This window comes from Mustela nivalis, assembly GCF_964662115.1.
Source record: "Mustela nivalis genome assembly, chromosome: X".
Taxonomy (NCBI): Eukaryota; Metazoa; Chordata; class Mammalia; order Carnivora; family Mustelidae; genus Mustela; species Mustela nivalis.
In genome coordinates this window covers 15,598,875-15,623,695 of record NC_139040.1, presented here as the reverse complement: position 1 = coordinate 15,623,695, position 24,821 = coordinate 15,598,875, and the positions used below count along the sequence as shown (strand labels likewise).

Here is a 24,821-nt window from a genome sequence, read left to right as displayed (position 1 = left end):
GCCACCCAAATGGGCCTAGACGTCTGTGATTTTTAACAAGCCCCTACCCTTGGCTGAACAGGTCAACCCTAGATGGAGGTTCTCTTCTGTGGTCCTCTCAGTGCCTGATTCTGCTGGAGGGCTTGTTGAATGCACACTCCTAAATTCTACATCCACAATCTGAGATGAGGCCCACAAACCTGTCTTACCACAGCATAGAGAACCTCCAGCACTGTGTTGAATGGTAGTGGAAAGAGCAGATGTTCTTGCCTTGATCCTGATCTTATGGGGTTGGGGGGAACATTCATTCTTTTCCCACAAAGCATGATGTTAGCTGGAGGTTTTCTGCAGGTGTTCTTTAACATGTTGTGGAAGTTTTTGAATAGTTTTTAAATTTTTATTGATTGATTGATTGATTGATTGAAGAAGAGGGTGGGAGAAAGGCAGAGGGAGAGAGAGAATCCTAAGCAGGCTCCATGCCCAGTGCAGAGTCCAACACAGGGCTGGATCTCACAACCCTGAGATCATGACCTGAGCTTAAATCAAGAGTCAGACACTAAGCTGACTGAGCTACCCAGGCGCCCCTAATAGTTTTTTAAAAATCATAAATAGCTATTGGATTTTTTCAGATTTTTTTTTCTGCATCAAGTGATAGAATCATGTGACTTTTCTTCTTGAGCCAAATTATACTTGTGGATTATATTAATTCATTTTTTAAAAACTACTGAACCAGGGGCACCTGGGTGGCTCCATGGGTTAAGCCTCTGCCTTCAGCTCAGGTCATGATCCCAGGGTCCTGGGATTGAGCCCCACATCAGGCTCTCTGCTCAGCGGGGAGCCTGCTTCCCCCTCCTCTCTGCCTGCCTCTGCCTACTTGTGATCTCTCTCTCTCTCTGTCAAATAAATAAATAAAAGTCTTAAAAAATTAAAAAAAAATAAAGTGTGCAGTTCTGAGGTTTAAAAAAACCAAAACTACTGAACCAGCCTTCCATCTCCGGAGCAAAACTCATTTGGTTATGGGATAGAATTGTTATATTGCTGGATTCTAGTTGCTAATATTTTCTTGAATATTTTTGCATCTCAGTTTATAAGGGATGTTGGTCTATAGTTTTAGTTTTAGTTTGTTTTTGCAGTGTCTTTGCTTGGTTTTGTTACTGGAGTAAAACTGACCTCATAAAATGATTTGAAAAGTGTTCCCCTCTCCTGTAAGGTATGGAGGATTACTCAGGTTAATCGATTGTTCAGTGTTTGGTAAGATCTTTAATGAAACCATCTGGGCCAGGAGATGTCTTTTTAGGGGGATTTAAAGTTACAAATTCAATTTCCTTTATTGTTGTAGTATTATTCGATATTATTTATTTAGTAATTGGGTGAGTTTTGGTAGTTTGTGCTTTTCAAGGAGTTGGTCCATTTTATCTAGCTTCTCTGTGTGTAGGGTTGTCTGTAGTATTTTCTTATTATCCTTTCAGTGGTTACAGAGTCTAGTGATGTTCTCCATTTCATGCCTTGTGTCTTCCCTCTTTCCTTTCTTTCTCAGTCTTGCTAGAGGTTTGTTAATTTTATATGCTTTTTCAGAGAATCAGCTTCTTTTTTTTTTTAAGATTTTACTTATTTATTTGACGGCGCCTGGGTGGCTCAGTGGGTTAAGTCTTTGCCTTCGGCTCTGGTCATGATCTCAGGGTCCTGGGATCGAGCCCCACGTAGGGCTCTCTGCTCAGCAGGGAGCCTGCTTCCCCCTCTCTCTGCCTGCCTCTCTGCCTACTTGTGATCTCTCTCTCTGTCAAATAAATAAATAAAAATCTTTAAAAATGTTTATTTATTTATTTGAGAAAGAGCAGGAGCACAATCAGGGAGAGGGGCAGAGAGAGAGGGAGAAGTAGGCTCCCTTATGGGCAGTGAGCCCGATGAGGGACTTGATCCCAGGACCCTGGGATCAGGACTTGAGCCAAAGGCAGATGCTTCACTGACTGAGCCACCCAGGCATCCTGGGAGAACCAACTTCTTGTTTCATTGCTTTTATGTGATTTTTTTCTCACTTTCAATTTTATTGAGTTCTGCTTTTTGTTATTTTCCTCGCTTTGGATTTATTTTGCTTTTCTTCTTCTGGGTTCTTTATTATTTTAGATTTATTTATTTAGTTGAGAGAGAGAGAGAGAATGAGAGTGTGAGTGGGGGGAGGGGCAGAGGAAGAAGGAGTGATTCCTCAAGTAGACCCCTGCTGAGCTTCGAGCCCTATGTGGGGTTCAAGTCCTTGACCCCGAGATCCTGACCTGTGCTGAAATCGAGTCGGTTGCCTGACTGAGCCAACCAGGTGACCCTTCTTTAAGTTCTTCAAGTGGGGACTTAGATTATTGATTTGATTCTTTTCTTTTCTAACATAAACATTTAGTGCCATAAATTTGCCCTTTAACATTCCTGTAGCTGGGTGTCAGAAATTATATGTTGGATTTTCATTTTCATTCAGTTCAAGGCATTTTAAAATTTTCCTTGAAACTTCTTCTTTGATCTATGGATTATTTAGAAGTGTGTTCTGTAGTTTCCAAGTGTTTCAAAGTGTTCCTGTTAGCTTTCTCTTCCTAGTTTCTAGTTTGGTTCCACTGTGGTCAGAGAACCAACTGTGTGCTTCCAATTCTTTTAAATTTGTTGAAGTTTGCTGTTATGGCCCCGAGTCTGGTCTATCTTGATATCACGTGTCACAGGGGCCTGAAAAGAATGTGCATTCTTCTGTTGTTGGAAGGAGTAGTCTGTAAATCTTGATTAGATCCGTTTGGCTTATGGTTTGGTTCTTCTCTGTCTTTACTGATTTTCTGCCTGATTGTTCTGACTCTTTGCTAGGCCTTTTCCACTCCATTCTAGCCGGGGGATGGGGATGCTCTGTGACAGCCTCTTGAAGGTGGGGTCGGTCTAGGTTCTATACCATGACTTCAGTGGCATGGCTGGGTTGAGGCCATTGTACTTTCTGTGGGGTTTGGCTGGAGTAGAGTGCTTACTGTCTAAAAGGTTCCTTTTTGTTAAGATTTTGTTTATTTATTTGAGATAGAGAGAATGCACACAAGCAGGGGGGAGTGCAGAGGGAGAGGCAAGCTCCCCACTGAGCAGGAGCCAGATGTGGGACTCGATCCCAGGACCCTGAGATCATGACCTGAGCTGAAGGCAGATGCTTAATGACTGAGCGATCCAGGTGTCCCAGTCTAAAAGGTTTCTGTCGTGCTAGGTTGTCCCTCTCCTTGGCCTTGGGCTAGAGAGAGCTTGGAGGCTTTTCTCTCTGTGTCTTTTGGCATTTGGGATTGCTACCTTCTCCAGCATCCAGTGTAGACAGGATTCACTGCTGTTGAGTTCCATGCGTCCCAAGTTTTCTCCTCCACTTGTTTTTTTTTTTTTTCCTCACCTTTCAGTGTCTTCTCTGGTTTTTTAAATTTTTCAGTAAGTAACGTCAAGACTTTTCAGCTGTACTTCATGGGAGGAGTAGGGGAAAGCACATCTATTCGATCCTTCTGGAAACAGAGGTCTGCAGATCCATTTTGAAATTCAGAATTTGGGGGATTTGAAGATGGCAATGTGAGGCACAGTGGTTCTCACACTTGAGTGTGCATCAGAATTGCCTGGATAGCTTGTTAAAACACAGCTCGCTAGGCACACCCCCCAGATACCCAGATTGATTAAATGTGGGTTGGGGCTTAGAAATGTGCCTTTCTGACAAGTCTGAAGGCTCCCCAGACCTTACTCATAGTAGCCCAAAAGTGGAAATAACCCATACGTGCCTCACCTAAAGAATGCATCATCAAAATTCGTTATACCCATACCACAGAACAACATTCAGCCATGGAAAGGAATGAAGTACCAGTCCATGCTACAACACAGGTGAACCTTAAACATGTAAAGTGAAAGAAGACAGATACAAGAGGCCACCCACATATTATGATTCTGTTTCTGTGTAATATCTGAAGTAGGCAAATCCATAGAGCCAGAACTTAAACTAGTGGTTGTCAGGGCTGGTAGGATGGGGAAGAAATGGGGAGTGGCTGCTAATGGCCATGGGCTTTCCTTTTGGGGCTGATAAAATGTTCTGGAATTAGACAGTGGTGATGGTTGCAGGATTTTGTGAATGTGCTAAACACCACTGAATTGCACTCTTTAAAAGAATGCATTTTAAAGTTTGTGAAGTCTATCTCAATTAAAACAGATTTCTCTTACATGACACCCAATATGTTCCAACGCCTGTAACAATGCCTCACGCAATGTTACAAATGTGGACAGGAGCCACAGGAATTTGTAAACGTCTAGGTACAGTGTTTATATTTATTTCTGTAAGTCACAAACGTAGTGCCCTAAATTTGTCTGATTAGAAGACTCACCTGAGAGCATGTTAAAAATATAGAGTTCTAGGAGTCCCTGGTTGGTCCAGTGGGTGGAACACGTGACACTTGATCTCAGGGTTGTGAGTTTGAGCCCCATGTTGCATGTAGAAATTATTCTAAAAAATGTATAAAAAAAGTTAAAAAATACAGAGAGTTCCAGACCCTTTTGGTGAGGATCTCTAGGTTATAATCAGATTCAGATCTGGGGCAGTGCCTGAATATCTGGAGTGATTTTGATGTTCAGCAAGGTTGGCAAACACTCTCTCTCTCTCCTTTTTTCTAAAAAATAAACTTTCCTTTTTTATTAAATTTTTAAAAATTGAAGTACAGTTGACACAGAACGTTTACATGTGTCCCAGGTGTACGACATAGTGATTTGACAAGTCTGGACATTGTGCTGTGCTCACCACAATGAACAAAACACCATCTTAAGTGAAGTGAAGCCACTGAAGGTTTATTCTCTTAATTGAGAATTGTTATTTTCTGAAATGTCTTATTGTTTCAGTATCTTATTAGAATATGGTTAATTTAATCCAAATTTTGATTTACCACTGGTTTGCCAAAGAGCTCTTCAGTGCCCTTATATGTGAGCTATGTTAAACAACGGGAAATGGGCTGTGTATTTGTAAAGCCCATTTGATGCTGAGTCTAATTATGTCTCTGTAGTTGGTTCCCACAGTTAGCAGATGTGAATTGATGTCAACTGTAGATTCCAACTGCTAGCTCATTGTTTCCTTGTCTTGTTCCTTTTTTCTTTTATCCATGCATAGAACATTTCTAACATTTACATCATTTATGCAGTGTTTCTCAAAATGGAAAATATCTTTCCTGACAGTATTAAATGCAATTTTTAACTATAATGGAAAAAAATTAAAGTTCTCCAGACTTGCCTACTTCCCAGAAAGAAATTCTGTTAATGCCATTTTAATTTTTTAATTATTTTTTAAAGGATGTGGGTTTTTTTTAAAGATTTTATTTATTTTTTTTGACAGAGATCACAAGTAGGCAGAGAGGCAGGCTGAGAGAGAGGAGGAAGCAGGCTCCCCGCTAAGCAGAGAGCCCGAGGCGGGGCTCGATCCCAGGACACTGGGATCATGACCTGAGCCGAAGGCAGAGGCTTTAACCCACTGAGCCACCCAGGCGCCCCTGTTAATGCCATTTTATATACTTCCAGACACTTTATGCATATATACAAAAATGGAATTATACTATGCCTTCTGTCTTTTTCACTTGATGAACATCTCACGACAGTGCTTTCGAGTGCTACCTTGTCTATATTAATGGCTATATGGTACAAAAATTAGACAACATTAATAATACCTTGTTTGGGCTAGAGTGTTATGTGGGTGAAAATTGGTCCAGCCCCATTAAAAGGTCCATCTTACATTGCCTATCAATATTTAAATTGTCTACACACTAGGATCCAGCAGTCACATTTCCAGGACTCCAACCACTTCTATCAAAATGGCACAAGTGCATCAAGACATTTGCACAGCAGTACTCCTTGTGGCACTACTTGGTAGCAAAATGTAGAAACAATCAGATGTTTTTTGATAGGGAAATGGTTAAATAAGTGATGGTGTAATATACTGTATAACTCTTTTTTTTTAAAGATTTTATTTATTTATTTGCCAGAGAAAGAGAGATAGAGTACAAGCAGAGGGAAAAGTAGTCTCCCCGCAGTGCAGGGAGACTGACATGTGACCTGATGCCAGGACCCTGAGATCATGACCTGAGCCAAAGGCAGATGTTCAACTGACTGAGCCACCCAGGTCCCCCTGCTTTGTAACTCTTAAAATGAATGAATTAGATCTGCATGTGCTGTCATGGAAGGATAACCAGGAAGCAATGTTAGGTAAAAAAGCAAAATGGCAAAAAGAAAAAAAAAGCAAAATTATGGGACATGGTGTGTGTTGTGATCCTAATTTTGTAAAAAAAAAAAAAAATGTTTCTTGAACATATCTACTGTATATGTGTATATAACATGTGTATGTGTGTATATATTTTTACATATCTAGAATAGGCAGAATACACACATACCTAGAATACACACACACACACACACACACACACACATGCATGTACCCCTAGAAAAATGTCTGGAATATAACAGCAAATGTTCACAGTAGTTTCCTTTGTTGAGTGATAAGTTCACTTTTTTTGGTATTGTATTGTATTATAACAAATCTGAATTTATTACAGCGAAAAAGCAAAGCATAATTTCTGTAAGTATATGTATATATTCAGAATATATGTCTATTTGGAATATATAAACTGCAGCTGGAATTGTATAATTCCATCTGGAAGCTGTGCTTTTGTGAAAGTTGGCAGTTTTTGAGGAGTTCGAACATGATTCCAGCTTGGCTTTAGTTTCATCTGGGGAGACAAGAACCAAGGGAAAGGACAGAGGGAAGAGACACCCTAGAAAGGAAAACCTATAGGACCTAATAATAACTCATTGTATGCAAATGGAGAGAGCTCAGTCACTGAAAGAACCTGAGGATACTAATTGCCCACATAGGGAACCTAGAGGAGGAATTTTTAAAATTTCATTTTATTTTATTATTATTTTTTTAAAGTAAGCTCCATACTCAACATTAGAATCTTGAGATTAAGAGTTATGTGCTCTACCAACTGAGCCAGCCAGGCGCCCTACTAGGTGAGTAATTTTGAAGGGGAAAGCATGTAGGTAGATGTGTCAGTTATCTGTTGAAGCAAAATAAGTTCTTCCAAAATTTAGTGGCTTAACTTAACAATAATCACGTATCATCGGTATGGTTTCTGTGAGTGGGAAATTCAGACGAGGCATAGTAAGGGAAACTTGTTTCTACCTCATGATGTTTGCGCCCTCAGCTGGAAGATCCAGAAGCCAGGAGCTGGAATCATCTGATGGCTTTTCTCACTCATGTGTCTGAAGATCGACGCTGGTGTCGGCTGGGCCCTAGCTGGGACTTTCTGCCAGAATGCCAACGTGTGACCTCTTTGTGTGGCCTGGCTTCCTCACAACATGGTGACTGAGTTCCAATAATGAGCATTCTGACAGAATGAGAGAGAGAGAGTGTGTGAGCATGCGTGTGTGGGAGAGGTCCAGGTAGAAGACATACTGCCTTATGACCTTGCCTTGGACATCTTACAGCACTACTGCATGCCATTGGCCAGTGCAGCCACAAACCCACATCCCTGGATTCAAAGGCAGAGAGCATAGACCTCAGCTCCAGTGGGAAGAATATTAGCCATGTTATAAGAGCACATGGGTGAGAGCCATACGTGTGGCTATCTTTGGAAAACACAATCTCTCACACCTACATCATACCTTGAGGTGAATTAGACTATTAATGTCTCAATGGATTATTACTTTCAGAGAGATCTGTATTTAACTACGGACCCCAGTAGTCCCCCATGCCTTGACCTAAATAAATAAGTCACTAAACGTGGGAAGGCTTCCTCATTAAATGTGGGAGGCATGATTGAGGAAGAGTGATTGAGTCTAATAGAAAAGGCTTAATATAAAAATAAAAAAGACTCACAGGTCTTGAACATGGCACAGAAGGTTGATCTGGCCCTTGCCCAATTCTTGGGTTTAATATTCCAATTATTCCTAGACTCACCCCCTAAATACAAGGCATGCCAAATTTCTAGAAGTTCATCAAACATACTATCTTGGGTTGGGTTCCCCAGAAGCAGAGCCTGAGTGAAACAAGGATTGGGGTGATTATAATTTACTGTGGGAAAGATCTCAGAAGAAAGAGAATGAGGGAAACACCATGGAGCGGGGAATGGCACTAAGCAAGGATGTGGTCTCATTTGGAGTCTGACTCTGGCTAGATCACAGATCGCTGTGAAGTGCGAATGACACCACGAGGTGATCCCATTCTAAGGCAAGGGGACCGTGTCCGTCCGTCATTGGCTGCAGGTTGGAGGAGGGGAGGTGGGAAGGCTGCCCACATGGCATGGTGCCTAACCTCCGGGCCAACGTGGCTCTCACCCCTCAGGGTAATTTTCCAGAGAAGGGAGAGAGGCTGAGAGCCTTTAGCAGCCCATGGTCACAGCAGCTGTGGGATGGGTGCACCGGCCACGCAAGGTTCATCATGCCCATTAATCTGTTTCAAGACCTCAGACCCTGGCTCGTACTAGTCCTTTTATTTATTTATTTGTTTGTTTGTTTATTTATTTATTTATTTGACAGAGAGAAATCACAAGTAGATGGAGAGGCAGGCAGAGAGAGAGAGAGGGAAGCAGGCCTCCCGCTGAGCAAAGAGCCCGATGCGGGACTCGATCCCAGGACCCTGAGATCACGACCCGAGCCAAAGGCAAGGGCTCAACTCACTGAGCCACCCAGGGGCCCCGTACTAGTCCTTTATCCTGGGATACAACTGCCTCTTTTTTGCATAACGAATATCACCTCCTTCAGGAGGTTTTCCGTGGTAACTGGCTGGCCACCCCCTACCTTTCCATGCTCGCAGAGAATCTTATGCTACTCTCCCCGTAGCTTAGCATTTACCACGTTGTGCTGAAAGTGTCTGCTTGTGTGACCAGCCTCCCCCACGGAGTAGCCACTTACCAAGACAGGAACCATGTCCTGTTCATCTTTTTGCCCCAGGCAGAGTGCCCCGCAGAGTGCCCCTCAGAGCCGGCCTCAATAAGTATCTGGTGAACTAAGCACCAGGTAAGTGACTTCCGAAGGGGGTAGCGCAGCTCTGCTGTCAAGAGTTCTTCCGTCCCCAGTAGTAGGAGGGAAAATGGGAAATCTAGTTAATATATTTGTGAAAAATTAAGTGATTTAAGACAAAGTGGTGTAGGACTTCTCCCTCCATCTAAGCACAAATACTGTCCTACTACTGGTGCATTTTGAGGAATATGTTCTAACATGGTTTAGATATTATTGATTTAAAAAAAATTGTGGGAGGCATCTGGGTGGCTCAGTCAGTTAAGTGTCTGCCTTCGGCCCAGGTCATGATCCTGGGGTCCTGGGATCGAACCCCCATGTTGTGCTCCCTGCTCAGCAGCAAGGGAGTCAACTTCTCCCTCTCCCTCTGCCTGTTGCTCCCCACGCTCGTGCTGTCTCTCTCTCACTCACTCTCTCCCAAATAAATAAATAAAATCTTTTTAAAAAGTGTTATGATGAGAAGGGAAAAATGATGACATCTCTGCTTTAGCAGGAAAAGAGGCAGTTTCTTTAAGTGGATATGGCTGGTGTAAGCCGTTGAAGAATTTGTTACAGCCTTAATTCCCGCCCCCAGAGGTCAAAAAGGAAACTAAAGGTATGCCAGTAGTATTGGCTCCTTAGATGCCAAGGGCCCAAATGGAGGGATAAGGAGGGAAATGAACCTGAGTAATGTCTATAAGGTAAAAGCTCCCTGGGACTCAGTGGCTTGGGGGATATGAGGAAGGGCAGAGGGGGAGGGCTCCGCATTGCTGGGGGCGGGGTGGGGGGGTGGGGCTGGCTTCCCTGCTGTTGGGCTTGGGCTCCCGGTGGCTGGGGATGCTCTGGCCTTGCGAGTTTCTGACTGAGGTTCCATACGATGGGGGAATGGGGTGGTGGCCCCAGGGCGGTGAGGTAGAAGGAGGGGAACACCGCAGAAGATCCCAGGACCTCAACCCCAGAGGCTCCTAATGCCCTGACTGGTGACAGGAAGTTACCCAAGTGGCAAAACCCGCTGGGGAGCTTGTCTGGGGGCTGCCCTGGGCCAAATTTCATCACCGGCTATTTTTACTTTTAGCTTCCGCCACCTCTCAGAGTTATCGGGTCTATAAATGTCCGTCTGACTTGCTGCGTCTGAGCCCAGGGCAGAAGGGAGCTGCTGACAAGGACTGTGCTAGGCCCCTGCGCCAGGCCACCCGCTGGCCTGGATTGGCAGAGGCCTGGATCACAGACGCCCCCGGCTTACCTCACTGCCCTCCTGCCATCAGGTTTTTCACAAAGAAGGTTCCCGGAGCTCCGGGGAAATCAGCAGGCAGCAGGAGGCAGATCACAGCAAAGCCACGACCTCATAGGATGGGTTCTCACAGGCCAGGCTTTCGGGGGTGAGCGGCCAGTCTCCAGGCCGGTGGTGCTGCCCGGGGCAGGTGGACGGCTCACACCTTCCTCTCTCCCGCCCTCTGCTCATCCCGTCTCATCCCCTCTTGTCCCTGCAGAGTAGGGAAGGAGCGCTCGGGCTCTGGGCTCCAACAGCTGACCAGCTGAGGGCCTGTGGTTTCCTACCCCGGCACCATGCTTTGAATAGGCCTCCCCTCGCAAGACTGCTGGCCTGAGGCGAGGTGTGCAAAGCACCAAGCACCTTGCCAGCCACGTCGTTATGGCTTACGAAATGAAGCGCCCACAACTTTGATGTATTCCCCCCAAAGCTGCCAGAGTGAGGCAGTGTCTCCTCCCTCAGAGGCTTATTTTTATACTTTCCTAGGCCAGCTTTCCTCCTACTTAGACTCGGGTGTCCCTCCTTTATTTTCTCCACAGCGTTGGTCTCGTGCACTAGATATGCATTTGTTTATTTATTTTCCATTCCTGAGGGCAGGGATTTTGGCCTTTCTTGTCCACCGATGTCTGTCTAGCTTCTGGAGCAATGCCCGGTGCGTAGTAGATGTTTAATAAACATTTATTGCCTGAGCCTCCCCCCCTCCCCCAAGTGTGCCTCTCTTCCTTCATGCCCAGTCTCAGTGTGTGGCCCCACAGTGGCCCTAGTGCTCCAGCGACAACACTGGGCCTCCTCTGCTCCTTTCTCTTCCTCACCCTCACATTCAATCAAGGGATAAGACCTGATTATCCTACCACCTAAGGGTCCCTGGAATGCATGTGCTTCCCCTCACAGCCTTGTTAGCATGACCCAGCTAGAATAAAGAATGAGACCTCTAATTTGTCTCCTGGATTCCATATTTGACCTCATCTGACCCATTCTTCAAGCTGAAAACAGAACGATGATACCCAAATGCAGTCCTTCAGTGGTGCTTCACTGCTCCCAGAATGAAAGTCCGACTCCCCCCGCAGGGTCTACCAGGCTCCACCAGACCCCACGCATTCTGGCTCTTGCTCACGTCTGCAGGCCCATTTCCAGCCACAACTGTCTCCATCCTGCTTTCCCTCCCTCCTTCCCCTTTAATACACAACTCCCCCTGCCCACTTTTTTTTTTCCTACTGGGGCTCTTTTAATGTCACTCGCCATCTTGCTCACCTCACCGTTCCCTGACGAGAACACTCTCCCTAGCCCCCTTGTACCGTGCCTCACCTTCACTCACCCTCCTCCAAGCTACTTTGTTTCTTGTATGTCAGCTTCAAAGTCAGCTCCTCAGGAAGCCTTCTCTGTGTGTCCCCCTGACCTCCCCATGCCCTCTAGAGCGTATGTGCCTTCGCATGGGCCCATGACACCATGCTTTGCCTCTCTCCCAGCACTTCCTAAACACTGCATCCTCTCTTCTGATCATTTTCCCCACTAGAATGTCCTCTGCATGGGCATGGACTCTACCTATTGTTGCTTTGGTTTAACACCTACTTAGAGCTTACCCTGTGCTAAGCCCTTCTAGAAACTCTTTACAGATATTCATTCATTTGCTCCTTGTAACAGTCATACGAAGCACAACTCTTATTACCATTTTCCAGACAACAAAGCTGAGGCAGAGAGAGGTCAAGTAGCTTGCCCAGGGTCACAGAGATAGCCAACGGCAGAGCTGGGATTCGAACCCCCAGATCTAAGCTCTGAGCTCGTGAAATAGACCATTTCCCTTGTTCACCAAGGGATTCATGTTACCTGTCATATAGCACGCATGACCAAGAAATATTTGGAAAAAAGAAAGAATGCATGAGCACCAATAGGGGAAATAGCCAAGTCTTCTGTGGGGCTGTGGGGGGAGGGAAAAGAGGTAGCCTCAGACTGAGACAGCCAGTGAGTTTAGGAGTCTCAAGAGTTTGAAAGCAAGTCGTCCAAGGGGTAAGGAAGACGCTGATAGAAGTGGCAGGTGATGAAAGAAATGCTGGCCTGGGAGGGGGAGCTCAGAAAGGCAGGTGACAGATAGCTCCGTAGTGGACAAAGGAAAATATAGAACAGACTGTTAGATCTGGCCAGGAGCTGGCCCCTGGGGACTTTGGGGCAGTTTCCAAAGAGTGCCGGGGAGAGAAAGCAGACTGCATGGTCCAGCCAAGGAGGAAGCGGGAGTGGGAGCAGCCTGACAGATCTTACTCCCCTCTGAGCCATGACCAGCAGAACTCAGGAACGGGGTGTAATCAGGTTAAGCAAGGTCTTTTTGTCAAGATGCCAAGGTGATTAGGGCCCGCTTAAAGGCAAGAGGTAACAAATCTTTGGAAAGCGAGAAGTCAGACCAGCTATCCCCAAAACAAAGGTGGACTGCATCGCCATACCGTGGCCAATGCCAGGAAATATAAACATGGGACAAAGCGTGCTAACAGTTGGTGTGGAGGGAGTGAAGGCCAGGAGGGCAGTGTTTGGAGGAACTTTTATCCGAGAGCTGTCTGGTAACCCCAGACATGAGGTAGAAAGGTCTGGAACGGGGGAGTATGGTGAGGCATTAAAGTGAATTGATTTAGAGGCTTCTGGTGAATGAAAAGCAGATAAAGGGCAGAGACATGAAGAGGGAAGCGGAAACTATTTTCAAGAGCTAGTGAGTTCAAAAACATGAGAAAAGCCAAAAGAAGACAGGATGGTTAGTGCAGGTCATAGGGCTGCCATGAACAAAGCATCCTGTTACCTGGCCAGAGGCCTGGCGGCAAAAGTGGGCCTGAGACTGGCAAGTAGGCAGGGAGAGGATTTGACTGAGGGAAGCAGAGTGAGCAGTGGCTCAAGGAAGAATCATTGCAGAAGGAAGCTCGAGTAGAACCACAGGGAAGCCGCAGGGTTTTTGGTTGGTTGGTTGGTTTTCTGGCAGGGTTGTTGGTTGATTGGTTGGTTGGTTTTCAGGCAGGCTGAGGATCATCAGCTCAAGGGCTTTGCCCAAAAAGGGCTCACTGGTGCCCAAACCCCAAGGGACAGGGAGCTGTCCTGCTTCAGTGGAGGGTGGCAGGCAGAGGCTGGTAACTCAGGCCTACAAAGACAACAAAAGAAGGGACAGCCAGTAATTTCTTTCAACAACCATTTGCTGAGCCTGTGCTCTGTACTTGTCATTGGTTATAGGCTCTGGCTGCTCCCCAGGACTTGACATTCCAGAAGGAGGCAAAGCCAAGGCACACATTAACCTATAACCTGAGTGGGCTGATGGTCCGGAGAGGAAAAAACAGGAGAAAGAGGTTGTGTGGCGGGATTTAGGGTTGATGTGTGCCAAAGAAATGCAATAAAGGTGTCTACGCAGGCTCAAACATGACACGGCGGTTATTTTCCTCCAGGGAGCAGGAAGAGAGGTTTCATGCTGAGGGCTAATCCACTTGGGGGGATTGTTTGTGAAGAGTTTGTATGTCATTTAAAAAAATATTTTATTTATTTTTTATTATTATGTTCAGTTAGCCAACATATAGTAAGTACATCATTAGTTTCTCATGCAGTGTTCAATGATTCATTATTTGTATATAACACCCAGTGCTCATCACATCACCTGTCCTCCTCAGTACCTGTCACCCGGGTACCCCATCCCCACGCCCACTTTGTATGTCATTTTGTAAGGTAATCTCTTGCCTGATGGTACAAGTAGGGTACACTCATTGTAGAAAAGTTGGGGGGAAAGCAAAAAGATTTTTTTGTGTCATCTCAAAATGCCATTGGGACATAGCTCTATCTACCTACTTATTATATATAATATAAAAATATAAATCTAAATATAAATAATTATAAATAATATACATATTTATAATTAAATTTATTTATTATATTTATTACTATAGATAACTGTTTTCATATAGATACAAATGTATAAATAAGGAGTGTGATATGCCCCAATTAATAAATGCTATTTATATATTATATCAGTATATTATAAAATATATTAAAATGTATAATATAAAAGATATTATATATAGGATATAAATATATATATTTATATATACAAATATATTATATATAGGATGTAAACTCCTAATAGGAAATCTTTTTATTTTTTTAACTTTTTACATTTTTTTCTTTTTTAAAAATTTAAATTTAAATTCATTCAGATACAGTGTTCAGTGATTCATCAGTTGCATATAACACTCAGTGCTCATCACATCACATGCCCTCCTTAATGCCCATCACCCAACTACCCTATCCGCCCACCCACCTCCCCCTTCTGTAACCCTCAGTTTGTTTTCCAGAGTCAAGTGTCTCTCATGGTTTGTCTCCGCCTCTGATTTCTTCCCATTCAAGTTTCCCTCCCTTCCCTGTGATCCTCTGTGCTATTTCTTTTATTCCACATATGAGTGAAACCATATAACTGTCTTTGTCTGCTTGACTTATTTCACTCAGCATAATCTCCTCCAGTCCCATCCATGTCAATGCAAAAGTTGGGTATTCATTTCCGATGGCTGAGTAATATTCCATTGTGTATATGTACCTTGTCTTCTTTATCCATTCATCTGTTGAAGGGCATCTAGGCTCCTTCCACAGTTTGGCTATTGTGGACATTGCTGCTCTGAACGTTGGGGTGCATGTGTCCCTACTTTTCGCTACATTTGTATCTTTGGGGTAAATACCCAGTACTGCAATCGCTGGGCGGTAGGGTAGCTCTATTTTGACTTCTTGAGTAACCTCCATACTGTTTTCCCATACTGTTGCATTCCCACCAACAGTGTAAGAGAATTCCCCTTTCTCCACATCCTCGCCAACATTTGTTGTTTCCCGTCTTGTTAATTTTAGCCATTCTAACTGGTATAAGGTGGTATCTGGTGAAACGTGGCATCATAGATAAGGAGTATGATATGCCTCAATTCACAAATGACATTTATATATTATATCAATTTATTATAAAATATATTAAGCTGTATAATACAAAATACATTATATATATGATATAAACTCCTAATAGGAAATATTGTTTTAAAAGACTTATTATTTGCTTTAGAGAGAGAGAGAATGTGTGTATGTGAGTCAGGGAGGGACAGAGGGAGAGGAACAGAGAGTCTTGAGCAGACTCTCCACTGATCACAGACCCTGGCTCAGGGCTCTATCTCACCACGCTGAGAACATGAACTGAAATCAACAGTCGGATGGTCAGGCGCCCCCTTAGTGGAGAATCTTGTATTCTTCAACCAAAGCATAGTCTAAGCAACCAGTCAATCCCATGCATTGATTTCATGGGCTGAAAGTGGCATATTATTACTTGGAGTTGACTCTAACCAAAACTGTGAGCTAGGCAGTGTTTGTTTCTAGATAATAACCCCCCCCATCTAATGTTAGGCAGAATTCATAGATGACCCCCAAGACCCTCCTTCTGACTGAGTTTAGAAGCAGATTCTTTCCCAGTCAAATCTCCAGATGAAAACCTAGCCTGGCCCACATCTTGATTGTGGTCTTTGAGATTGAGCAGAGATCCCTGAGTCATGGCCAGTGTCAGGTAATAAACACACATGTTGTTCGGAGCTGCTGACTCTGTGGAGATTTGTTACAATGCCCCAGCCGGTGCTGTGCTTTTAGTTCCCTGGCTCATGTAGACACTGCCCTTGTCCAACCATATTTGTGTCAGAATGGAAATGGAAACTTCTAGTGCCCTTTTCATCCTGATTTCCTCATTAATTCCCACTGGGGGTATCCCACCACACTGGCCTGAAATGCCCAAGCATATTACTATCACTGGCTCAATTTTTGTTCACACTATTCCTTCCGACCCGGAATCCAGCCCTTCTGCCCCTGTGCCCCATCCATGAAACCTTCTGAACTTCTAGACCACTGGACCATTGTCTCTGTTGCACTTTTTACTTGCATTGCTTGTTTGTCCTTGGTTCAAATACTGCCAGGTGGCTTCTTCTGAAATCTTATTTTTCTGAAAATGTTATTGAGTGTATACATAGGTATATGTATGTGTGTGTGTGTGTGTGTGTGTATGTGTGTACACACACTATATATACTACAAAGAACATATGAAATGGTAAGCTCATGGAAGATCAAGGATTCCACGTTGTTTATAACACACTGCTGGGAATCATACCTCCAAATTTAAAAGTTGTGTTACGTGAAGTAGACAGCCAAGCGTGGTTGGCCCCTCCTGAGCCTCTCCACAGAGCCAGACCTGAGAATATTCATTTTAAAAAATATTTTATTTATTTATTTGACAGAGAGATAGAGCCAGAGAACACAAGCGGGGGTTGGGGGGTGGATGGCAGAGGGAGAGGGAGAAGCAGGCTCCCCTCCTTGCTGAGCAGGGAGCCCATTGCGGGGCTCAATCCCAGGACCCTGGGATCCTGACCTGAGTCACAGGCAGACACTTAACCATTTGAGCCACCCAAGCACCCTTATTTTATTTTTAAAAAGATTTTTATTTATTTATTTGAGAAAGAGTGAGCACACAAGCAGGGGGGAGAGGCAGAGGGAGAAACAGACTCCCCACCTAGCAGAGAGCCCAGTGCAGAAGCGGGGGGCTGGGTCCCAGGACCCTGAGATCATGACCTGAGCCAAAGGAAGATGCTTAACTGACCGATCCCCCCAGGAGCCCCATCCCCTTTTAAAAGAAAATATTCCTCATTGTTGCCCTAATTCCGGCAAGCTGCACTTTCCCTTATTGAAAATCGAATATAATGCCATCTACCATAATTGTTTCAAAGACTAAATAAAGCTAATGTAGGTACCTGGCACTTCATAGGTGCTCAATAAACGTGAACTGAATCACAATGTAGGTTGGCAAACCTCCCATGTGTAAAGGCTGTGCAGACGCAAGCATGGGTGGAATTATCACTGGCAGGGCAATACTTAAAAAAACTCCGTGAAACCGAAGAAGCTTGGGCATTCAAAAGGCCGGTTTAGGTAACTGTGTTTAAGCTTTAGTTTTCTTTCTGAGTGGATATACGTGGAACGCAAGGCCAGCAACCGCCTTACAAATACGGATCAAGAGTGGGGAGGCATTGGAAGGAATGCGAGTAGGACTTGCCAGGAAAGAAGTTTGTGCTTCTGAAATGTTTTGGTCTTAGCCACTGGCAGGATTGATCGATTGCAGTTAGAGCGTCTTCTGGGCAGCCTGTCCAAGCATCTGCTTCTGTAGTGCTGAGCAACTGTTGCTCAAATTCACTCTCCCTTTCGAATCGTCATCTCTGAAGAGCCAGCGAAAATCCCTTCAAACCACCCAAGTATCCTGACAGCTTTCAAGTCCTTTAAAGGAGGGTCCTTAATATTTCCCCCTTTACCCCCTGCCTGGGTTCAAACTTCAACTCCCAGGGTTCGCCCAAGTCCCTCCCCTTGCCCTGTCATCTAATGAATATGCAAATACCACATAATTGGCAGCCAATGGCGTGGGTTCTGGTCACATGGTGCCCATGGTAGGTGAGCGGACAGAAGTTGTGTGTGGGTGAACAGAGACAGCTCTCAGTCTGGGGCGAGCGCTTGAGTGAGCGTGGACGGATGCTTGGGCAGTAGTCCCTGCGGCGGCGGCGGCAGTAGTGGTGGCAGGGGAGGGGAAGGGGGAGGGCCCCGAGGGCTACACACGCTCACACTTTGAAGTTCCCTTGGAGGGAGAGGAGGTGGGGCTGCAGAAAGAGGAGGCCAGGAGCAGTTCCATCCGTCCCGTCCCGTCTCCCCCTTTTCCTCTTGCTCCCTGCACCCTGGCTCTGCTAGAGTTGAGGGTTCGGGTGGTAGTCCGCGGCAGTGAGGGCAAGAGGGTCAGGAGAGTGGGCAGCGGAGCCAGGGGTGCGGGGGAAGATGCCCATCCTGCTGTTCCTCATAGACACGTCCGCCTCTATGAACCAGCGCACTGACTTGGGCACCTCCTATTTGGACATTGCCAAAGGCGCTGTGGAGTTATTCTTGAAGGTAAAGGGAGGGGAGGGGAGAGCTGGGGAGAGCTCCTGAGGGATGGGGGTGGTGGTGGAGCTAGGTGCTTCTGTAACGTTCGTATCGCCCCCTCCTCCCTCCTTCCCTTCGCGGCCCCCTCCGTCATCCCTCGTCACGCAGCTGCGCGCCCGGGACCCGGCCAGCCGCGGAGACAGGTACATGCTGGTCACCTACGACGAACCTCCGTACTGCATCAAGGTAAAGGGGCCATCGAGGGCGTGGGCGGGCGGGAAGTGGGAGCCAGGCGCCCCGGGCTGCCGCCCCCTGCCCCCGCCCGAGGCGGTGCTGCGGTGCCCGGCGGGGCGCGCGGGCCGGGCGGGGGCGCGCAGAGGGCTGGCGGAGCAGCGGCGGCGCCCGGGGCCGGGGCTGGGGGACGCGGGAGGGGCGGCCGCAGGGCAAACGGCTGGAGGGGGGGGGGCCGCCGAGCCGGTGGCGGCGCCGACTGCAGCGGCCTCGGAACATGGCGGACATTTTGCTTTTGTATGAGCCAGAGAGGGAGACTGAGGGCGCTGCTGAGATGGAAGGGAGGGAGGGGAGGGAGGGGAGGGGAAGAAGGGCTCTAGACCCGGAGGGAGGCCGCGGGGTGGGCCCGCCCCCTCGGGGCGCACCGGGCGCGGCGGCGGCGGCGGTGGCGGCGGCGGACGGGCCGGGCGGGCCGAGCGACTCCGCCCAGAGGTGCTGCGGGCCAGGCGCGCGGGCTCTCCCGGCGCCGGCTCCTCCTCTGGCCCTGCCTCCTCCTCCTCCCCTCCTTCCCTCCCCTCTCCTCCGGTACCGCGCCTCCCGCTCTTCCTCCTGTTGCCCTCCCCTTCCTGCTGAGAGCGTGGCAGAGCCAGCCACCGGCCCTCGGATAGGAGACGGAGCCTGTGCATGCCTGTGGACTCTACCCCACCCCGCCCGATGGCCGATCGGCCCGCGGAGCGAGCCTCCCCAGCCCCAGACCCGGAGAAACTTATCTTTTCAATCGCCCCCCTCCGCCCCCCGGGATCGGTCCGCTCCCGCCTGTAGGCACCTCTGCTACTGTTAGTGTTTCTTTGCGGACTCCTCCGGAGCCTGGACGGGCCAGGGCGGAGACGTGCTGATCGGAACTCACAGGGGGCCCGAGCTTTTTAGGGACCTGGCCTACCTATTCACATCCTAAATTAGGTTGCTGTTAGCCATGGAGGGGTTTGTCCCGGGCAAAGAAAAGAGGGAAGGGGTGGAGAGGACTCGACTGCGCGAGGCTGCAGTAGCCAAATTCGATGATTTGATCCACGGCATTCTGACCTACAGGCGAAAAGTAGGGAGGATTTAACCTCCGTGGGGTGGTTAATTTATGTTCCGAATAGAGAGCAGATAAAGAACTGCCTTGCCTGCAGTGGCCCGATAAACTAGAACGCAGACTTTGAAATCAACCTGCATAAGACTCCTGCTTGCATGTTGAAATTTCAAAAATGTATTATTACCATAATCCTTGACGTCTTTTGCTAGACGCCTCCTTTCTCAGAATTATCTTAGTAGTGCTGGAGAGCAGCAGTCTTATGTGTTGTAATCCGTTTTCAGGCGAGGGAAGTGTTTAAAAGAACGGAACCTACCAAACCGAGTAGTTGGCCAGAGAGTGTGCCTTCAGAAATAAAACCAAAGGGAGGCTTTAATCTTGTTAACTCCTAGTTTGGGTTAACAGTTCGATTAGTGGGTTCCCTCCATACTCTTCTGGTTTGGAAGCTTTGTTTTCAGTTTTCCCTTTACCTATATTAAAAACTGCAGCGAGTAGACAGTCACTTTCAAAATGCCATAAGCTTTTAAAAAATGTCAGTTTCCCAAAAGGGTGTGACCATTTTTCTTCCATAGAGAAAAGCAGATGTTTGTCCGTCCTAAGTCTGAAAGTCTACACCCTTTGAGTACTAATGCAGATAAGAACCCACCATCTGTAGTGTGGCCATTGGAAATTCTCCTTAATTTGAAGTAGTAAAAAGTATAAGCCACAAAGCAGTGTGGCTTTTTTTTTCCTTGAAAGGATAACTTATTGAACGTTTTTGCTCTAGAAACATTTCATGACAATATTTACAGAATCTTTGAAAAGGAAAAGGAAAGTCTCACCCCTTCCCCCTTAACAACCATCATGCATCTTAACCACCGTATACATATTACTTTCTGTTCTTACTTTCCCCACCTATTTTGTCCCATGAATTATTTCGGCTTGCCACATAGTCTTCATACTTAAAATTTTTAGCGGCTGCGTAACTTATCCATGGTATTTTGGAGGCTCCAGATAGTTCTGGGAACAGAGGGGAAAAGTTGGATCTTGTTTTTAGTGGAAGTTTCATCTGTTAGCTCATTTTATCCTGCCATTTTATAGATCACATTTTTTCCCCTTAAGGAAAAAAAAAAGTCCTTCCAAGTTAAATTTGATCCTGTTTTCTCCCATAGGTCAGGTATGGGAAGGCACTTTGTGTAATGCTTTTAATTACCCATCATTAGTTGCCTTCTTATTTAGGCTTGATGCTTTTCCAAGGTTCGCTCAGGTTTTTCATTTTCATCTCACATGATAACTCCATGTGCTAGAAAATGGCTCATGGTTAATGATCTCACAGATGTTTCTGTCACGTTGCTGTGTGTACCTGAATCACTAAATTAAGGCATCTTTGGTAGCATTTTCTTTTTCTGAGTCTCCTTAGCCACTCCCTCCTGCCTTCCCCCCACCCCTCAGCATGTGGTAACTATTTGTTCTTTGGCTTTTAGGATCTAGGCATTTGGGAAGGCCTGAAATTTTAGAACATCTGGTGAATTTTTCTTAAAATTTAGTTGAGTCTTTCATTAGCTAATAGCTGGGAGCCAGAAAGGTCTGTTTTCTGTCACACAGATTACCAAAAGGTTCTTTGATTGTCAGCGGGCATCTGAGTTCCTACTCACAGCCTCACTCTTCATTAAGAGCCTGGGCCACCGTCAGCCAAGGGATGTTCCATTATAGGGTTTTATCGGTAGCTGATTTTTCTGCAGAACACTGTGTACTGATATTTCCCAGTCTCTTTACAGTTGGAGGATCATTGATTATCTCTTCTCAAAATAACCGCTTATTTCTCAGGTGTTGGTTATATACAGCTCCAAACACTGCAGAGAGAATTTTTTTTTCTACCATAAGATTCAGTTCTTTTGGTGATGTAACAGGCAGGAGTTGTGCATTTGGTTGGGAGGTTTTTTTTCCTAATAGGCGTGGAACTATTCCCAGTATATCCACTTACAGGCTCTCACAGTAAATCTTGTGAAAAGTTACAGTGGCTTGCATTTTCCCCCCATGTATACTGTTGAGTACATGAATATAGTGTTTCACCTGGGACTCAGTAGCTTCTTACTGCACATCCTCTAGAATGGCTGTGTGCTCTTTTTTAAAAATTAGTCATACCTGTTACTTGCAGTTGGCTGGCAGGGATGGAATGAGGTTTGATTGGGGGACTGCATAAAAAGCATATGGAATGTAAGCATTTTGTGCTACATCTGTTTCAAGCACTGCTTTGTCGACAAGTTTAATACACAGTGTCACGAGTGTTAACACTACTTTTATAAAATGGTATCTTTAGTGTACACAGCTAGGATGAAAATCCCCATTTAATATTTGACGTTTCTAGTGTAATCATATAAGACTAATACATGGTTTTTAAAAAGTGGGGCTTGTTTTGCTTACTGGTTCTTAATAGTTTTGGCTGAGGTTCTGCTGTCTTGTATGTTTTGTTTTGCTATGAATCATAATTTCCTTTTATTCAGTGAAGAAAGTTGAGCCATGAGACTAGGGGATATAATACATATTCAGAATAGTTTGATGTTTGAAACTACTTTCTTAAAATGATTTCTTTTTTGTTGAAGGAAATGCTTTTTGAACATCAGACTGAGTCACTTTTCTAGAAATAGCTGAAACACATGTATAAATAGTGGGCAGAAGTTGTTTGTTTGTTTTGTTTTTTTTATAAGTAGGAAGACGTGTTTCAAAGAACTATCCCAAGTCTGTAATCTGAAAACACAGAGCACTTGAAAAAGTGAAATTTCCCCTTGAGTGTTGCTTTTTCACATCCTGTAGCTAGTTTTGTTCCCTGGTATCTGCATGCCCGAGTCCACATGTGTCAGCAAAGGCAGCAGTTTGGCTTACAGATTTAGGAAGTAAAATTAATGCTTTTTAAATGATCTGTGTTCCAAACATGTGTTGGTATTTTAACATCCCTTTTTCCTATGCCTGCCACCTCCCCCACCCACTATATGTGATGGGCCTTATTTGGACAAAAGAGTGACTTAGAGGGGAGCCTTTCACTGTGGTTGGAAGCTAAGGAAGTACTTATGGGTGAACTGGTAGCAACAGGGCCTGTGAGAGCAACCTGAGACAAGAAGGTGCACTCGAATCTCAAAATGCCACGAAGGGGGTGCACCAACTTCTATGATCAACTGTGTCTCCCCGGACCTTGCTTCCTTTTCAGCTTTCATTGGCCATTGCAAGCATGTGGTGATGGGCATTTTGAAATAAGGGGAGAGGAGCTTTTCACAAAGTGAAAAGGCAACCTTCTGAATGGGGAGAAAATATTTGCAAATCATATATTGAGATAAGGCATTAGTGTCCAACATCTATAAAGAACTCATCCAACTCAATAGCAAAAAAGCAATCATCTGAGTTAAAAATGGGCAGAGGAGGGGCACGTGGGTGGCTCAGTCAGTTAAGTGTCTGCCTTTGGCTTAAGTCATCATCCCAGGGTCCCATAGTATCAGGCTTCTGGCTCAATGGTGGCCTGCTTCTCCCTCTTCCCTCTGCTGCTCCTCCTGCTTGTGCTCTCCTGTACTCTTCCTCTGTCCATTAATAAATAAAGTCCTTAAAAAATGGGCAGAGGATCTGAATTGATGTTTCTCCAAAGAAGACATCCAGATGGCCAACAGGTACACGAAAAGATGCTCAATATCCTTCAGCATCAGGGAAATGCAAATCAAAACCACAGTGAGATATCACCTCCCATGTGTTAATGACTGTTATCAAAAAGACAAAAGATAACAAGTGTTGGCAGGGATGTGGAGAAAAGGGAACCTTGTGCGCTGTGGGTGGGAATGCAGACTGGTGCAGCCGCTCCGGAAAACAGTATGGAGGTTCTTCAAGAAATTAAAAATAGAAATACCCTATGATCTGCTTCTGGGTATTTATCTGTAGACAATAAAAACAATGACTCAAAAGACACCTGCACTCCCAGTCCCCTAGGTTTATTGCAGCATTTTTTATAATAACTGAAGAAATGGAAGTAGCCTAAGTGTCCATCGATGGATGAAGGATAAAGAGATAATGATACATGTATTATTCAGCTATACAAAAGAAGGAAATCGTGACATTTGCAAGACATGGATCATGTTCAGTGAAATAAGTCAGGCAGAGAAAGACAAATACCCTGTGATCTCACTTATATGTGGAAATCCAAAACAAACAAACAAACAAACAAAAACCAAGCTCATAGATACAGAAAACAGATCAGTGGTTGTCAGAGGTGGGAGTTGGGAGGTGGGCAAAATGGGTGAAGGGGTCAAAAGGTACGGACTTCTGGTTATAAAATAAATAAGTCATGGGGATGTAATATATGGCATGGTGATTATAGTTAATAATACTGTATTGCACATTTGAAAGTTGTTTAGAGAGTAAATCTTGAAAGTTCTTACCATAAGAAAAAAGAAAATTTTGTAACTGTGTATGGTGATGGGTGTTAACCAGAATTATTGTGATGATCATTTTGTAGTATATACAAATACGAAATCAATACGTTGTATACCTGAAACTAATATAATTATGTATCAGTTATATATACATACATGTGAAGTAAATGCTTACAGACTTTTGTCCAACCTATGAATTAAATGTAGTTTACTGGAAAGAATTTCTCTTTTTAAAAAGATTTTATGTATTTCTCAGAGAGAGTGTACGCACACGAGCGGGGTAGGGGGCAGAGGGAAAGGGACGAACCGACTCCCCACTGAGTGGGGAGCCACTCAGCTGGTCTCCCTACTTCTGGTCTTGCTCCCTACCGATTTCTCCCCCTCCTTGCCACTAAATTGGTCATTCTCAAAATAAAAATAAAATAAAGTCATCCCCCTACTAAAATCCTTCAGTGGCTCCCCAGTACATTTCGGAGTAGAATCTGGACTTCTCCAAGGCCTTCATGATCTGGCTTAAATTCCTAGCTGTGCCTTCTCCTGGACCTCAGGCTCCAGCCAAAGTGACAAAGTAGGCTGGCTGTCTTCTCCAGACTCACTCTGCCTCTTGTTCCCTCTGCCTGGGACAAACTTGGCCTGACATTCTGTGCATTCTGGGTCTTCATTCTGTATTCTCCAGAGTCACCCTGCCCCTCTGCCCCACGTCTACTCCAAAGGGCGTAACAGCTTCCACTGTGGTCCCCCAACACTGTGCAGACCTCCACTGTGGCAATCAGCATGTCATATGGTGATTCTCAGTGCTCACGCTGGCTTCGCTAATGTGAGCTCCTTAAGACCCCATATTTGAACTTCTTTCTCTCTGTGCCCCGAGCTCCGTAGGGAGTGCCTAGATTTTGGCAGGTACTCAAGAAATGGGAGAAAGAAACTTCAAGTAGTACATAAGTGAGACAGCTCCCCA

At 45.3% G+C, this 24,821-nt stretch overlaps 1 protein-coding gene across 4 annotated transcripts in view; it reads left to right on the top strand.

Moving 5' to 3' along the window:
* The first annotated feature begins 17,757 nt into the window (after positions 1–17,757).
* The window catches only part of LOC309856113 (integrator complex subunit 6-like), a 53,957-nt gene continuing 46,893 nt past the window's right edge, over positions 17,758–24,821 (top strand). For all 4 annotated transcript variants that reach the window (XM_082716865.1, XM_082716864.1, XM_082716863.1 and 1 more), the window contains exons 1-2: positions 17,758–18,199; positions 18,341–18,418. In XM_082716865.1, the coding sequence (XP_082572991.1) occupies positions 18,089–18,199; positions 18,341–18,418 (189 nt within the window). In that variant the 5' untranslated portion in view covers positions 17,758–18,088. The remainder of the gene's footprint in view (positions 18,200–18,340; positions 18,419–24,821) is intronic.